The sequence below is a fragment of the Alligator mississippiensis genome, chromosome 2, assembly GCF_030867095.1.
Source record: "Alligator mississippiensis isolate rAllMis1 chromosome 2, rAllMis1, whole genome shotgun sequence".
In the NCBI taxonomy this organism is placed as follows: Eukaryota; Metazoa; Chordata; order Crocodylia; family Alligatoridae; genus Alligator; species Alligator mississippiensis.
In genome coordinates, this window is record NC_081825.1 from 128136313 (window position 1) to 128153147 (window position 16835).

Below are 16835 nucleotides of genomic sequence, written 5' to 3' on the forward strand. Positions count from 1 at the left end.
TGCATTAATTGCACATGTAGACGCACCCAAAATCTTGCTCTAAACCAGACGAAAAGGAGAGGCAATAGGTACTGTGGCATGGATGCTGAAGGAAACTCCCTCCCAAGTAGAATATAGTTACATCTGAGAATAATTTGTAGAAAAAACTAAACATGTGCCTAGGACTGGAGCTAGAAAAAGGGCTATTCAAAACAGAAGCCTACAGCAATCAGCATCTGTGTTCTGGTCAAACCAAGAGGACCAGAATTTACCTCTTGGGCTAGTGTTACTCTCATAACATTAAATTTCCAAATAACATCAGAACCAATTCATCCAAGTTTTCAGAGCTTCTGAGGCTTAATTCTCCTGTTAAACAATGGTATAAGGTGGGTCCACATGACAGCATAGGATGGCACAGTTCTAATTTACAACTAACAGCAGTCTGGTTTAAATTGTACTTTATTTTTCCTGGGTTTGCTCTTCTTCCTCTTCCACCACCTTTTATTTGTCAATGACTACTAATTAGAGAAAAGGATTACAGTTTGATGTGCTCTTCTGGAGCCCAAATCAGGAAAGCACCCCTTCTTAGCTAAGTGAGGTATTAGCACATGCTTAAATCCTGTATGGGAAGTGCTTCTATAGCAGGTTTGGAGAGAGCTCCCCCTTCTGTTTCTATTTAATTCAACCACTATGGGTCAGTTGTCATGTATGCCTCAGGGTGCTTTCTCAAAAGATGCTTTTTGCAATATATATATATATATATATATATATATATATATATTTCCCACCCTATCCAATGGGCTCAAAGTGGATTATAATGGGAAAAAACTCACAGAGAAGATTCCCCAAACAATACTTTTACAGGTTGTGGTCAAACAAACAAACCAACAAAAAACCCAAAACAAATCATAAACCTGATTCTTAGTCCCCTGGATTAGATATCTCTTCTGATATTATCCCACTCAAACTCAGGTATTTAAACTAAAAAAAAAAAAAAAAAATTCCCAAAACTCTAGAATTCCTGTTAATTTAGTGGGCCATGATTATTCTCAACAAAAGAGGATTGGGCTCTTCATAGTTACTAGCTCTTTTATCATATTGCCTTTATATCAGGGTGCTACCTTCTAGCCCTTTCTTACACAAGAGGTTCCCGTAACAGAAATAGGATGATTCAGAAATAGAATCAGCTTCTGTCACATTAGCAGTATCAAAATAAATTACAAGCTAACATAAAAGAAATAAATATAACAATATTTGTATTACCTTCGCATATTCCAAATCAGCATGCTTTAAGAGATAAAAGTCCAAATCCTGCTGGCCACAGTCACACAGTTCCATTGATTTCAAGTAAATAAGGCAAGCACACTGATTTCAAGTAGACAAGTGCTAAATGTACTGGCTCCAGAGCTCCTGTTTGCTCAGGGAAGCAAGGAGAAACAAACAGATTAGTCCTAGGAAAGTTAAATTTACACATGTTGAAATGACAGTGGCCAGGCATATTACCACTCTGCAGGTGTAAAGCACTTGGGAGATCTTTCGCTACATGGGATTGTACGTTGGCTTATTCCAGTGGTTCTCAACCTTTTTAGACTTGGAGCAACCTTTGGAAAATGCCAGGTCTTTTCGTCTTCACTCTTCCCTTGCCTACAAAAAAAATAGAGCAGTTTTTCTATTCCAAAGAACTCAGAAAAACCACAATTATGGACTGCTGTTTGCAACTCTGGGTTTATCTTGTGAATCACGTTTGCACATCCAACAGCGTTAACATTGTGTGGGACCCCACCGCACCTTTGGAAAGCTCTTAAGGTAACCTAAGGTGCTGTGGCAACTTGGTTGAGAATCACTGCTTTACTCATTAGCACATGAACAACAGGACCCGTGTGATTAAAAAAGGGTGTGCTGTGATGTTAACATGGAAGCTGCCACCTCAGGACTAAGCTTTCTGCAATCTCTTGGCAGGCAAGGTTCTTTGAGTAGGTGTGATGTCTTTTATTAGACCAACTGAGTAGTTGGAAAAAAGTTCTTGGCAAGCTTTCAGGCCCAGTCACCCTTCTTCAGGCATAGTCTCTGGTGTTCTGAGACTCCAAGCAATGAGAGAACCTAATCTCCTGCCCACTCAAGCTAAAAATAGAGAACCGGTTTGATCTTGCAGGTACTCAGTTCCCCAGTTGTAAAATGTGGGATTAGGCCAGGGTAACCAAAACAGACACTGTATAACCATTTACAGACTAGGTTTAATGGCAGTTAAGTCAAACTAGCCCCTATTGTTTCAAGGCAAAGTGTGAATTAACATAATGCAGGACATGAGCTTGGCTTTCTGTAAGGCTAGGTAGGGAAAGTGGGGCTTTTCTGAGGGCATGGGTTTGACTGAACAGAGACAGGTGAGCCAGACCTGGGGCACAGAACTAGCCAAGCAGAGATAGGCTTTTCTCCACCCAGCCAGACCAGAGGTGTGGGTCTGACTGAGCAGGGAACCCTGACTTCCCTGCTTATGCGGAGGCACTCTGAGGTTCCCCAAAATGCCCCTGTGTAAGCAGGGAAAGTGGACAAATGCTCTAGGGACTTGAGCACCCCTCAAATGTCCAAAGCACTTGCCTCGAGTGGCAGAAGAGTGCTTGTATTCTTCCACCACAGAGCTCATAGGTATCTGCTGCAATAAAGCAGCAGAGCCTATTACCACCTTTTGTCATCCAACTGATTTTCCTTTTGGATGGTGCAACAAGTGGTAGCAACACTGGAATTCATTGCCACTGGATGTTGTGAAAGCTGACAGTTTAGACAGATTCAAAAAGGGACTGGACAAATTCTTGGAGGAAAGCTGTATCTGTAGCTTTTGAGCGTGGTAGTTAGGGGCTCTGCTCAGGGATTTAAGTGTTTTGAATCAGACTTCCTAGACTTAAATACTGCAGGCTACAAAGGAGAAAGGAATGATGAGAAAAACCCTGGTCATACCCTGTTCACTCTCCCTCTCAGCATCCACTCTCTGCCACTGTGTAACACGGGCCTATTTGATGCACAAGGAGCCACGAGTATGAGTTCAGCAAGAACCTGCTAGCTCCCCCTGTTATTAGAGGGGGTCATTAATTGTGCATCAGCTGATGCCAGGGGACAGGGTAGGTGCTTCCTAAAGCTGTCTAGCTTCAACCCTGGCTACAAATTAGCTTGTACCAGTTTAGCGACACTGATCGTCTACAGCAGTGACAATCTGCCTTCTAGACTTAGCAAGCTGAATCATATAGGTAGGTTCAGCCTGTGGGCCACATCCAGCATACAGTTGACGCACTGGATCCAGCAACAAAGTGACCCCGCATGTGCCAGATTGCTGGAGCTGGCTGCAGAGTGACCCCCATGTGTTCCAGCTCTGTACAGGCCATACATATAGGTGGGAGAGATGCTGGACAGACTTGTTGGGCACTGAAAACCATTGTTCAAGTCTGGGAACAAAAGCAGATGCCACCTAGGCTAAGGAAGCACATAAAACGATGGCTTTCTTTTCCTGGGTTCTTAGACAGCAGGCTGCCACCTCAGAGACCAACTCCTTCAGAGGGGCATAAGCTTTCCCAAGAAACAGCTTACTTCACCTCCTCCAGTTGGCTCCTGTAGGATTCAAGCAAGGCTGGAAGGTGCAAGATGGACCTCTGCTTTGCCCCAGCTAACGGCCCTTCTTCAGGCCCACACCAAAGAAAGGGCTGGCAGCATTCAAGGGAGTCTGAGGCATTTTACATTTTATAAAAGCAGGACACTGGCTGCCCTGCTTTACCTGTGGCAGGTTAGGGTGTTAGGTCTGTGTTGTGTCAGGGTTGAGGGTATATCTTAGGTAGAGTTTAGATGATGACGATACGGGATGGTTTGATAGGAATGATCCTGCCTGAGGCAGGGAGCTGGACTAGATGCCCTCTGGAAGTCCCGTCCAGCCTGATTTCTCTATGACTCAATAACTCCTTCAGAGGGGCAAAAGCTTTCCTGAGAAACAGCCTACTTCACCTCCTTCAACTGGCTGAGGACCTTTCACAGAATCCACACAGGGGCAAGATGGACCTATGCTCTGCCCCAGCTAGTAGCCCTTCTTTAGGGCTGCACCAAGGAGAGGACAGGTGGCACCCTCAGCCTGCGGGTGATCAGGGTCTGAGGATGAGGCTGAAGTTGATTCCTTATTTCCAGGTCTTTATTCCTGGTTCCTGGTTCCTTTCTAAAAGCTAATTTGGACACAACTCAAGGTTGTGAGTCATTCAGAAGCAGCCCCTGGTGGGGGAGATGTGTGGTTCGGGGTGGCCTGAAAAGGATTTTGTCTCATAATCCCAGCTTCATCTAAGGTGTATTCAGGGCTGTGTACTTGTCATGTCAGCCCCGATGTTGCTGCAACCATTGGGCTATCTCAGATGCTGTAACAACCCTTCTCCACTCTGCCCTGTGTTTGGACGTAGTCATGGTAGGCCCAGGCCTCGACTGATCCGTTATGAGGTCAGCTGAGTTGCTTTGCATCATTAGTAATTCTTCAGTCAATGACCTGGTGGTGCCTATCTCCTCTCCAGGTACGAATGGGCATTGGCTCACAGGGAGCTCATCCGCCCTTTGACAGGTCTTATTTTTAGTCCTGCTGGGTGTCCACATACCCTCCTCCTCACCCAGGCTAGCCCAAGTGGGGGCACCAGTTTAGTCGCTGATGACCTGACCACGGAACAGGCTGTACTGGTTTACATGGTACCAGAGAGCCAGCCAAGAGAGGCCTGGCCTGACAGGAGCAGTATACTTGATGCATGATATTATTTGACATCTGTATTGGCAAAGCGACATTGCTGGTGACAGTCTAACTGTTCAGCCTGTCTCACTCTTACATTACTCCCAGCCCTGAATTGCGTGCAGATTAGCTGTCCAGAACAGCATTGCCAGGTCTTAATATGAAATGATTGTCTTGGAAGCTCAAAATTATCGTATCAATTGAATACTAGAAAAATATGCAAATAAGTAAGCAAATAAGTCTTTGTATTTACTTTATAATGCGCACTGTAATCAGCAGTGGGTGAGTGAAAACTGGGTCAAAGTTGAAGCAATTCTTTATTTTGAGGCAAGCAGTTATAAGAAAGCATTGACGACACACCCAGAGAGTCAGTTAAGACTCCCTGAGTGTGTAGACACATGCCATTTATGTGCCTTAAAAATGGTAGTTTTAGACTAAGCCCACTTAAAAGAGGCATGTGTAACGGCACCCCCTAAGAATAGCTTGGGTTTTGCTTACACTGCATTAATCAGTTGCCTCGAAAATCATTGTACATTTTGGGAGTATCAGTTGTAGCTGTGTTACAGGGACGAGGTATTGGCTGTAGCTGTGTTAGAAGGGCACAGGCAGATGAGTTCTATGGGTAAATCTGATATCTTTTATTAGGCCAACTACAATAGTTCGGAACATTCTTCTTTACACATGTTCAGGTACCCAAAAATTGTTTGATAAGTTGAGGTCAATTCTGTCAGTACTTTTATTTTGCTTATAGAGTAACTGAAGTCTACTTATTTCGGAATTAGGACTGTTTTAAAGTGCCTACTAAGGTTTTATGGGTCATGTTTTCCCAAACATGAGGTTTATGAAAACATGACCCATCACCCAAGTGCTTGTGCCTGAAAGCGTGCAAAGAAGCACATTCCCAACTACTGTAGTGGGTCTAATGTAAGATGTCAGATTTACCCAAAGAACCAAGTCTGCCTATCATACGTTCTGAGCAGTTTACTATTCTTGATCATACAAGGGGGTCTTCTCTTCCTGTACATTGTAAGGGTTCAATGAACAGGAAGGGTTCCTGTACATTGTAAATTGCAAGGGTTCTCATCTGTGAAATATGAAGCTCACAACCAGAAGGACATATGCTTCTACATCCTGCTTGCCACCAGACAACTTTGAGGGAAAAAGGCTTTTTTTTTTTTTAACCTTTCTCTGTGCCTACAAAAATGACCTATTCCAATAAATAAATAAATAAACAAATAAATAAAAATAGAGCAGTTTTCTATTCCAAAGAACTCAAAAAAACCCCACAATTATGGACTGCTGTTTGCAACTCTGGGTTTATCTTGCAGCTCACGTTTGCACACCTAACACCCTTCACAATGCGTGGGACCCCGCCGCACCTTTGGAGAGCTCATGAGGTGCTGTGGCAATTCGGTTCAGAATCGCTGCTTTGTGCATGAGCACATGAACAACAGGACCCGCATCTGCAGCTCTCCTGCCAAACACGAACGTGCATTTCCACCCGAGAAACCGCGGACACTCGCTGCTTGCCCCTCTGCCGGGGGCGGGGCCGGGGGCGGAGCGCGGGATGGGGGCAGATGGCGGGAGGGCGGCTGCTGGTGCTGTTGGCGCTGGCGGCGCTGGGGGCGCGGGGCCAGCTGCCGTACACCCCGGACTGGCGCATGACCCTCAAGACCATCCGCAACGGCGTGCACCGCATCGACGTCTACCTCAACGCCGCCCTGGACCTGCTGGGCGGCGAGGACGGGCTCTGCCAGTACAAGTGCGGCGACGGTAGGGGCGGCGGAGCGGCCGGGCAGGCCCGTTTGCGTCGATTGCGCGGCGCAGTGGCGCGCTCCATGTAACGTGTGCACGGGGCCGGCGCGGGAGCGTCGCTTTTGCCCGTGTGTGTGTGTGTGTGTGTGTGTGTGTGTGGGGCTGGTGCGCTCGGTGTAGCGTGTGCACGGGGCCTGCGTGCCATCGTTGGTTTACGTGTGTGGCCAGTCTCAAGGTGTTGTGAATGGTGTACCCGATCTGAATAGTGCACGAGGGAGCGGCGGGCTCCGTGTAAGGTGTGGCTGTGATCCTCTTTTGCCCGTGTGGCCAGTACGAATGTGTTACTGGTGCGCTCTCTGTAATGTAATGGGGCCCTTGCGTGATCATTGTTTTGCACGTGTTGCCAGTTGTGTGCTGGGCCAGTGAATGGCGTGGTCGTTGTTTTGCCCTTGTGACCGATCTGCAGAGCCTCCCTAAGGGTGCCCGCGGTATAGCCCATGCAGGGCCAGGGTGGCGAGCCAGCAGTACGCAGCAGCTGCTACGGGGCCTGTACAGCACTGTCCACAGGGACTGGGGCGGTTGCCCTAATTTGCCCCCTTCTAGGGACAGCCCTGCTGCTCTGAATGTATTGCAGGAGGAAATGGTGCTTTCTATGTAATATGTAGCTGGGGCTGGTGTGTGATCAGATTTGCATGTGTGGCTAGTCTGGATTTATTGCACACTGGGCCAGTGAATGGTATGATCGTTTCTTTGCCCATGTGGCTGATCTGAATGTATTATTGCAGGATGAAATGGTGCGCTCTGTAAGATGTGGCTGGGACTGTCATGTGATCATTCATTTACATGTGTAGCCAGTCTGAATGTATTGCATGCCAGGCTAGTGAATTGCACGATAATTGTGTGACTTTAAAGCAGGGGTGGACAAAATGCAGCCTGTGGGCCGCATGTGGCCTGCCAGGCCAACCTGTCTGGCTCGCGGGGCCCCTAAAAACTTTAAAAAATTAATATTTATCTGCCCCTGGCTGCCTGTCATGCAGCCCTCAATGGCTTGCCAAAACTCAGTAACTGGCCCTCCGACCGAAATAATTGCCCGCCCCTGCTTTAAAGCATGATGGACCAGTCAGTTACGTAATATATGTAAAATGTAGTAGGGACCGCGGTATGATACTTGCTTTGGATGTGTGGCTGGTAGGATTACATTACATGATGAACCGGTGGATTGTGTGATAATTAGTTTGTACAGGATCCAGTCTGAATTTACTACATGATGGACCAGTTGATTGGGTAACATGTGATAGGGGCCATTGTGATATTTATTTGTATGTGTGGCAGTTTATAAGACCAGACTTCTGCGATAATTGCTTTGCACATGTCACCAGTCTGAAAGTATTACGTGATGAACCAGTGAATTGTGTGACAATTACTTTGCACAGTGGCCGTTCTGAATTTATTGCATGATAGACCAGTCAGTTGCATAAGATATGCAGTGTGTAGCAGGGGCCTTTTAGGCATCTTCGAGCTGATTTTGGGGACTGCAAAACAGTTGCCAACTGTACACACCACTGTGGCGGCGTCCCTGGTTAAAAATTGCCTGCGTGGTGTGTTGGGATGCAGGTGGCAGTAGCCACTTGCCCCTGACAGTGCCTTGGCGGTTCTGCAGATAGGATTAGATGCATCTGCTTTCTGATGCTGGCCTTCTGTCTTGCACAGCTTCCCTGCTGTGTCAGGGAGGCAGGCCTGTTTGCTATGCCCAGAGAAAGATGGGCCTAGGCTTGCCAAGGAAACTAGAAGCCTCCCTTAATCAGGGAGGCCAAGTGAAGGCATTGATTGCTTGGGACAGCTGATGAGAAAGCAGGGTGAATTTGCACCTTAGATTAACCAAATTAGATCTATATGTAGCACAAGCTTTCTGGAGCTGAAGCTGACTTCACATACTGTGGAAGGGAATGTAGAAAGCTCTCTCCCCTTCTTTTTGTATTCTGATTTCTGTCTCCTTATATTCTGCTTTCTATACAGTCCTTTCACAGTATTGGAGGGATTAAACTTCAGCTCACAAAAGCTTCTGCTATATATGACACTGACATGTAATCCTTTGGTTTACTTGGTTCTAGTTCAGCAACCCCAAGTGAGTGCAGTTATGTAGTAACACGGCAGTCTTTTGCAACACTCTTTAAAGCGACCATTGTACTCCCACTGTTACTGGTTGCATCAGGTGTAATTCAGTACTGTCATGATTTCAAGCATCTCATTACAGAAGGATTGGATACTTCCGGGAATAAACACTAATCTGAGAATGGATATTGGCTTTGCTAGGATGTTATTAAATTGCCTGAAACTTCCCTCAGTATAGTCAGGTAAATGACTTCGGCCACAAATGCAGGCTTCACAACTTGAGACTATTTTCGTGTAAACTTGAAAAACGGAAGAAAAATATGTAACCGGAATTAATCAGAAATTTAAATTCACATATGTTATTTACTGTGTGAGAATTAGGTTAACTAATTTAATTTTGTGCTGTGGGCTTCATTACTTGCCTGAGAAGGTCAGGAAGGACTTTTCCCACCCCCTACACCCCCACCTAGATGACACTACATTTGGTAGTGTGTCATATGCAGGGATTCACTTTTTATGTCTTTAGCCCCTGATGATTTTCCACTGCATGAAACCGGTAATAACTGGAGTAGTGCAAAGGCAGCTCTAGAAACTATTTGTAGATGTAAAATATTTTGGCCTAGGCTTCTCTCATGGTAGTCTTACCTAATAATGTGTTTTGTCTGATTGTGTTGGAAAGTTTTTTGAAATAGAATTTATTAAAACATATCTTTTAAGATTGTCTAAGCTGAGACTTACTAAGTCCCAAGTAACCTTTTTGTTTTCACTCAGTGAAGCTCCTTTTGAGGGTGAAACTGAGGGTGCAAGGGGTGTACATGCAGATTTTTTGGTGGTGAAGTGTTAGGGTGATCTCTGGCATATCTCAGGCCACCATGAAGTGTGTCCTACTCCCACCTCATTCATTATATGCACCTTGTCCATACAATCCCTCCTTTAGAAAGTTTTTCATGGTTTGGTCTCAGATCCCAAAATACATTGAGCTGCATTGTTTTACCCCATACTTTCCCTATTCTTATATACACACAAGTATCTTTTATGGCTCTTTCTGTTGTGCACTCTTCATAAAATGAACAGGGGTTTCACAAATAAGCAGGAGCTCTTCATTTTGTAGTCGTGTAAAAATTAGCAAAAATACTTGTGTCCTGTTCCCTTCCGTTTAGTAGGTGTGATGCCTTAGAAAGGAAGTTAGTACAGCTGCTTTGCTTATAGGTAAAAAGTATGGAACATTTTAAAAAGCTGAAGTAAATTTATTTTATTTTTTTTCCTGCAGACAGGGAGTCTTGCTTTATCTAGAACGGTTCTCAACCTTTTTGTACCAGAACCCATTTGTAAACATTGATGGCCAGTCCTGACCCAGTACCTCTGACTCCGGACCCAGTGCCCTCAAGTGTGTGGGGCATTGGGTGGTCCCAGACAGCCCTTTGCAGCCTGGAAGTCTCCACCCTGCAAGGCAAAAGCTACTATCTCCCATGTTTTTCTCCTTTAGAGGAGAATCCATTTTAAAAGTTTGTTGATCCATTTTTAAAGTTTGTTTGCAACCCTCTCATATATTCTTGCAACCCACTTTTGGGTTGTGACCCATGAGTTGAGAAATGCTGATCTAGAATATACGTGTAACTTTGAACCAAAATTGTTCAGACTTGAGTGCATAAAATAGATGCCTGAATAAAACTTGCTTTTTTTTAAAAAAAAGGAACTTAGCACTTGCAGATGCACCTAATTTATAACTGAAGCAAAAAACAAAAACAAAACTTATTTAGGGTATTTTAAATTCCCTTTTATAGGATCAAAGCCTTTTCCACGTTATGGATATAAGCCTTCACCACCGAATGGATGTGGATCACCAGTATTTGGAGTTCACGTGAGTTGTTTGTTTTTTTTTCAAGCATTTTTCGTATTTACTCAGTCTTCCGTATTTAATCTTACTAGTAGTTAACTTAAAACATGCCCTCTTTGAACTTTCCATTCTAAAAATAGGAACAATGTGTGCGCATGTTACTTCAGGGTGTACTTTGGAAGCATTTTAAAGAGGCTAGTTAATTGACAGACTACCAGCTTGATGTTTCCTAATGCAGACTTTTTTTTAAATGTCCTACAAATAAGGATGCCTATCGGCGCTCATTATTTATGCTCAGAAGATATGATCACTATCAAGGATTAAATACTTTTAATGCAGGGAAGATTCTGAAAACCTTGCAGTGCTCCAGCGATAGCACCCTGAACTGCCCTAAGATAATCTCCTGGTTCAGTTTCCACTTACATTTTCCATATTATTAGTGTTTAGCTTCCTTTTGGAGTACAAGTAACATGTTGATGGTACAGCTGTACCCAGCCTTCTTTATGGGTTGCTTTGTATGGCTAGCACACCATTTTTATAATCACTGGATGCAATAGACTATTTTGGCGGCTGAAATACTAACGTTGAAAATTTTCTTTATAGTTTGACATTGGTATCCCCTCAATGACAAAGTGCTGTAATCAACATGATAGATGCTATGATACCTGTGGCAGTAAGAAAAACGAGTGTGATGAACAGTTTCAGTATTGTCTTTCCAAAATCTGCAGAGAGGTACAGAGAACATTGGGAATATCAGAAAGTGTACAGGGTAAGGCTGAAAAAAATGTAATGCAAGATATACTGACCTGATCTTTACTGTAGTTCTGTACAGAACAAGACAGCAGTGGTCTAAATGTGTACGTTTGTATGAACTGTGTAAATTACAGTAATCGGGGAATAACAAATTCATGTGAATTCACTTTTCCTCCAGTATTCTTATGGGAAGAGAATATGCCTGAGATATGCGTGTCAGGCTCTTATATATGTAAAGTTAATAAAAAGAAAGAGAAAAGGGTTGGTTTTTTTTCCTGCATGTTTTAAACAACTAGTGATTGATCTCCTGCATGTAAAAAGCCCTAAAATATGTTGCCTTGCAATGAAATGCAAGTAAAAGTCTGTGAAAAGCACTAAGCTAATTGTTGAATCTTTCCAGGCTGGCACCTTAGGGCATTTATACACATACATTGGTCTGCTCCAATACGCTGGATAATCCAGCACATTGGAGCAGGCTCGATTTAACTGAGTCTGCTCTGTACGTGAGTTGACGTGCCTGGTGCTGCAGCACATGCATTTGAATAAGTGGTGAAAAGCGCGTCAGCACTGAAAATATGGCAGTGGTGTGCTTTTGAACTAAAATACCTTCCATATGTTTTAGTTCAAAAGTGCGCCACCGCCATTTTCTCAGTGCTGACACCTCATTTCGCCATTTATACAAATGTCTGCGCTGCAGCACCAGCATGTGTACAAATGCCCTTAGAGGCTAATTGGCTTAGAGGCATAAACTTTCGTAGGCAACAACTTACTTAGATGCTAGATATCGATTCTTTTGCATTAAATGCATGGTTCCTACCTTCCTCCCCTTCCCCCTTAATGCTTATGAAAACTAGTACTACACATTCATAAAAATAAATGTTTAATGATTAGCCATATTTGCACTGTACAGTAATGAAGATAAATACTTATTGTTGCATTGGGTGTGGTTCATCTTCTAGAAGGGTTTTACTGTAAATTGCATGCATATATGAAATTGCTTCCCTTTACAAAATAAAGATCTTAAAATGACGTATAATGACACTGTAGGTAGAAAACAGTGCTGTATATGCACTCCTGTAAATTTTATCTGCAAATTCCTTTTACATTTTTTTTTCTGTAATAGAATTTGGATCCCACTCTGTTTAGAGTAATATCAGAGATGTTACCTATCCACATAACTGAGGTATAGATTAGACTCCCTGAGATATGGGGGAAGAAAGTTATTTTGAGCAACTATAGCATACAGTATAATTATCTTTAAAGCATGCTTTTTATTTTGGTGAGTAGTGTAGGTATTTCAGTGGGAATGCATAAGTTGGACTCCTTTCTGGTTAGGGGTCCAGTTATGCAAATGATCAGTATTTAGACTTCATAGAGAAGTAGGGCTGGAAGGGACATCCATATTTCATCTAGTCCAACCCTCTGCCTGAGATGGGATCATCCCTATCCAAGCCATCCCATGTAATCAGTAATCTAAACTCTACAAAACTATCATCAACCCTGACACAAGACATAACACCCTAACCTGCCACAGGTAAGGCAGGGGATCCATGGTAGCCAGTGTCTTGGTTTTATAAACATATGTTAATATACACTCAAGAGATCCCAGGTGGATGGCCCATGCCCCCTACTAGAGGAAGACAAAAACCCCCACAACCTGTATCAATATTTGACAAACACATGCCTAAGAAACAGAACCATCATGCTTCCTACTGTGAGTACTCCTGTTGAGAGCAGTCTGGCTGCAGAGTGGACCCTTACCTGGATCTTGCAGAGGTCTTTGATTGCAATTAAGTGTATGCATGAGCACATTTTGTTAGAACTGTGAAAGACATGATCCTCGCAGAGCTGCCATTAAAGTCAGAGGATATTCTGCATAAAAAGTGGGACATAAAACAGCAACACGAAGCTGTATACCTAAGATTAGCTTACTCAAGAACTTTTTTTTTTCCATACATAGTGAATGCAGTCAAGGTTAACTTTGTTTTGATATTCTAACTTTCAATAAAAGTGGGTTTAGATGTTGAAAAGACAACCTAAATGAATGTATGATCATTCTCTAGTCCCTGTAACATGCCATACTCACATGTGGGCCTAGGCAACCCATAAACAGTCTTAACAAGAGACTCAGAAAAGTGTTAAGTTGGGTGTTTATCAAAGTTGCATTTTTTCACGTGATGAAGCTCCCAAAAGTGTTCTATAGCCATAACACAACAAACATTCATGGCTGCAGAGTGCTTTTTTTTAAATTAGTTGATTGTGCAGATATTTAACCCTTGTCTAATGTAGTATCAGACAGAGGTACTGTAGGGTATTGTGCCTTAGGGAACTTGCATATGCAGGTTCCTCACGAGGGTTAGTTTCAGGCAGTTCTGCCCACAACCTATGTGGCTTTGCAGGCCTGTCACAAAGAAGAGACAGAAAACTGGGGGTGGGGGTGCAGGAAAGGGAGCCCCCTCTGCCATGCATGCCCCCTCTCTCCCCCCACTTCCTCTACTGGGGTCTTGGGGAAAGCTGGGCTGGGCCTCTGTAGCAGGGGGCTCCCTTCCCTTCGGCCCCTGAGTGAGCGTCTGCACAGTGGCAGCTGTTGCTGCTGTGCCCAGAGCTGGGGCAAGGGAAACAGAGCCCCCTGGCCTCGCGGGCCCAGCCTGGCTATCCCTCCTGGGATCTTCAGGGGAGCCAGGCTGGGCCTGCAAGCCAGGGGGGCTCCATTTCCCCCTTTCCCCACCCCAGCTCCGGAGAAGCGTGTGTTGGGTTCAATGGCGCTCTAACTCATGTTGCATTGTGTAAACCACCCTGGTTATAGTGCCTCCCCTACAGGCTGCCTAAACTTTTGTACGCAGCCTAGCTGTTTAATTTTTTCACTATAGAAGCATGTTTAATCCCTATAGTAAACTGATCTCCCTTTGTCTTGCAGCCTGTGAATCAACCGTTCAGCTGGTGTTTGATGCAGTTATACATTTAGGATGTAAACCATACCTGGATAGTCAGAGAGCTGCCTGTATGTGCCAGTATGAGGACAAGAGAGACCTTTAAAAGAAGATACCAGAAACCTTACGAACTAGAATTGTGTGAAAGGCTCAGCCCGAGCAAAAGAATCAGCATTTTGTTACAAGCTGTTTTATTTCATTTTTGTGAAGTGTAATGTTGGTATGAAAGTGGATCTGTTTTCACAGGGACATTGGGTCTTTTTTTTCCCTCATTTTAAAACTTGTGTCTGCTTAAGCCGTCCGTTCTTGAAGCTTGGTACTGAAAGCAGCGTCCTTCTGTACTTCCACACAAGCTTCTGGTAGGGCTGTTGATTGAATGCTACTGAAAATTACTGATGCCTTTTTACTTACAACAACTCTGCACACATTTGGTGAGAAATATATTGGGAACGTGAAAACAGTACAGACTTCAGGCTTTTTTTTTTTTTTTTTTTTTTTTTTAATAGGTCAAATTTGGGGGTTAAGCAGGCCTTAAACGTCTAGTGTATCTTTGAAAGGATTTTGTGAGTTCAATATTTGATCTTAAATGTTTTGCACTTTTAAGCTGTTGGTGGAATATTACTGTGATTAACTGACTTCTGTTTTTCTACTTTGATTGTATACCTTGCCATGTTTGAATTGACTAGATGAAACCCTTTAGTGATGACGTACAACTAAAGCCAAAGAGCCTTACTGTCTGCTTATATTCCCAGCTTACTCTGCAGCACTTCTCAGATCCATGTGGGATACTTTCAAAGCTTGTGTTGCAAAACCGGACAGTTTACAGCCGAAAAATATGCAAGGTGACACTTGATCTGGTGATGCTGAAACACAGCTGTAATTTCATAATTAATTTCAAATAGATGGTATTTTTAGATCAAATGTAATTATATTTGATTATTTGTAACAGGTATATTTGTTTATACATAGCAAAAGATACATCTTGGTCTGTTCAGAGGGTGATTTATATTTGTGTTGTGTTGACTATGTTACTGTCTTCATCTCTTGGCTACTCTTCACCTTATCTATATTCTTTTTCATAAAAAATTAAAAATAGTTTCATAACTTGCAGTGTCTCAGTGTTTCCATCTAGTTGGACAAATGTGCTAAAGACATCTTCATGTAATTGTATTCCTTCTACAGAGTTAACAGATCTTTGATTCCTAACTGTTCCCTCTGGGACATAAACAGCTTATTTAGTTTAACCGACCTGAGCTATCTGTAGTAGGTTATTTTGTTTTTTTAAAAAGCAAGAACTTCACCAAGAAATTATGATATTTCTTTTTATCTGCAGCTATCAGACTCTGTCTTTTGTAAGGTGTTTGATATCAACTTCCAAATCTATGACCAGTTATCAGGTATTATTGCTCAATGTGTGACCCCATTTGGGCATTTGTGAAGATTGCAACTTTTGATTAAATGCTGTGCTGTTTGTTGGATACCACATTTGCACGAGGGGCTGTCCAAGATGTTCATCTTTATAAAGTGTTGTTTTGAAGCATCATCCAGATCTCAGTCTGTTCATCTTGACCCATGCTTCTCTGTCAAGGTTGTACCTGATGGAGGACTTGTTTGGTGTTGGTATAATATACTGTAGGAATAGATGTAACCTTTTCTAGCAATAGGTCTACTCCATTGCTGCCCATAGGTTCAGTTTAATATCTTCCAGGAGCTTCCGGACTTCATGTACAAATGATTTGTGACTTCTAAGCCTCTTAATCTTCCATCTGTTTGAGTCTTCAGTTAACATGGGGTAGGTGACTTTTTCATCATCTCTTGCCTCTTTTGCCAGTAAGGATGTTAGGGTGTGTCGTCTTATATCACTTGTTCTAATGCTCAAGAATATGGGGAGTACATCTGCATATATGTTAGGTTTTGCAGCCTGTTGTGAGTCATGATGCACTGTTAAGTAGTGTTGAATGTCAAGCTCTTTAATGTAACAACTTCTGAACCATACAGGAGCACAATATCCTGCTGGGGTATATACCATTGCAAGTACGGTGGTTCTTAGCACTTTGAAGTTGGCACCCCATGTCAGGCTGGCTAAATATCTTAAGACAACTACCCATGCAGAAACTTTACTGACCTTCTGGATGTGACATTTATAGGTGAGGCAATGGCCTGATAAAACTCCTAGGTAGGTTGGGGTATACTCATGGGGAAGGATATAGTAACCTACTCTGATATTTTGGCATGATCTTGGCTCAGCGACTGTCCAGGTGGAAGAGTGACAATATCGATTTTATTGATGCTCAACTTTAAGCACCACTTGTGAAGATTAGCCAGCAATGAGTTCCATGTCAGTGTCTTTTCCAGTTCTGTCATGTCTATTCCTTGAGCTACTATGGCAACCTTTTCAATGTACGTGTATCAATCAGACTTACTGATAACTTGCAACAAATCCCCGTGTCTCTGCTAAGACTTCAACTTTCACTTCAGGTTCTGTTTTAATTTTTTTTTACTCCACTTGTTTGTGGAATTCTAATGTACGCTATTCCCTTGAAAGAGGAAGGGAAGCAAACAGCCTAAAATTGCTTGATAAGTTGGGCTCAATTCTGTTAGTGCTTTTCTTTGATTTATAGAGTGATTGAGTAACTGACATCTACTTACTTCCTCTGGAATTAGGACAGCTTTTTTTTAAAGTGCCTACTAAGGTATTATGAGTCATGTTTTCAGAAACTTCTGCTTTGAA

At 43.1% G+C, this 16835-nt stretch overlaps 1 protein-coding gene across 1 annotated transcript; it reads left to right on the forward strand.

Annotated features, from left to right (window-relative positions):
* Positions 1 to 6294: 6294 nt before the first annotated feature.
* Positions 6295 to 15208, forward strand: PLA2G12A (phospholipase A2 group XIIA). Its single transcript, XM_006275634.4, has 4 exons — positions 6295 to 6490; positions 10369 to 10445; positions 11025 to 11190; positions 14092 to 15208. Exons 1-4 carry the CDS (start codon positions 6295 to 6297, stop codon positions 14208 to 14210), a joined length of 558 nt encoding a protein of 185 aa, XP_006275696.1. The 3' UTR covers positions 14211 to 15208.
* The last annotated feature ends 1627 nt before the right edge of the window (positions 15209 to 16835 follow it).

What these genes read in the sequence shown, in the direction of transcription:
- PLA2G12A (XM_006275634.4), top strand. Translation starts at nt 6,295, where the DNA reads ATGGCGGGAGGGCGGCTGCTGGTGCTGTTGGCGCTGGCGGCGCTGGGG. An exon ending in CCAGTACAAGTGCGGCGACG is followed by an intron (nt 6,491 to 10,368) that starts GTAGGGGCGGCG and finishes TCCCTTTTATAG; the next exon opens with GATCAAAGCCTTTTCCACGT. An exon ending in CACCAGTATTTGGAGTTCAC is followed by an intron (nt 10,446 to 11,024) that starts GTGAGTTGTTTG and finishes TTTTCTTTATAG; the next exon opens with TTTGACATTGGTATCCCCTC.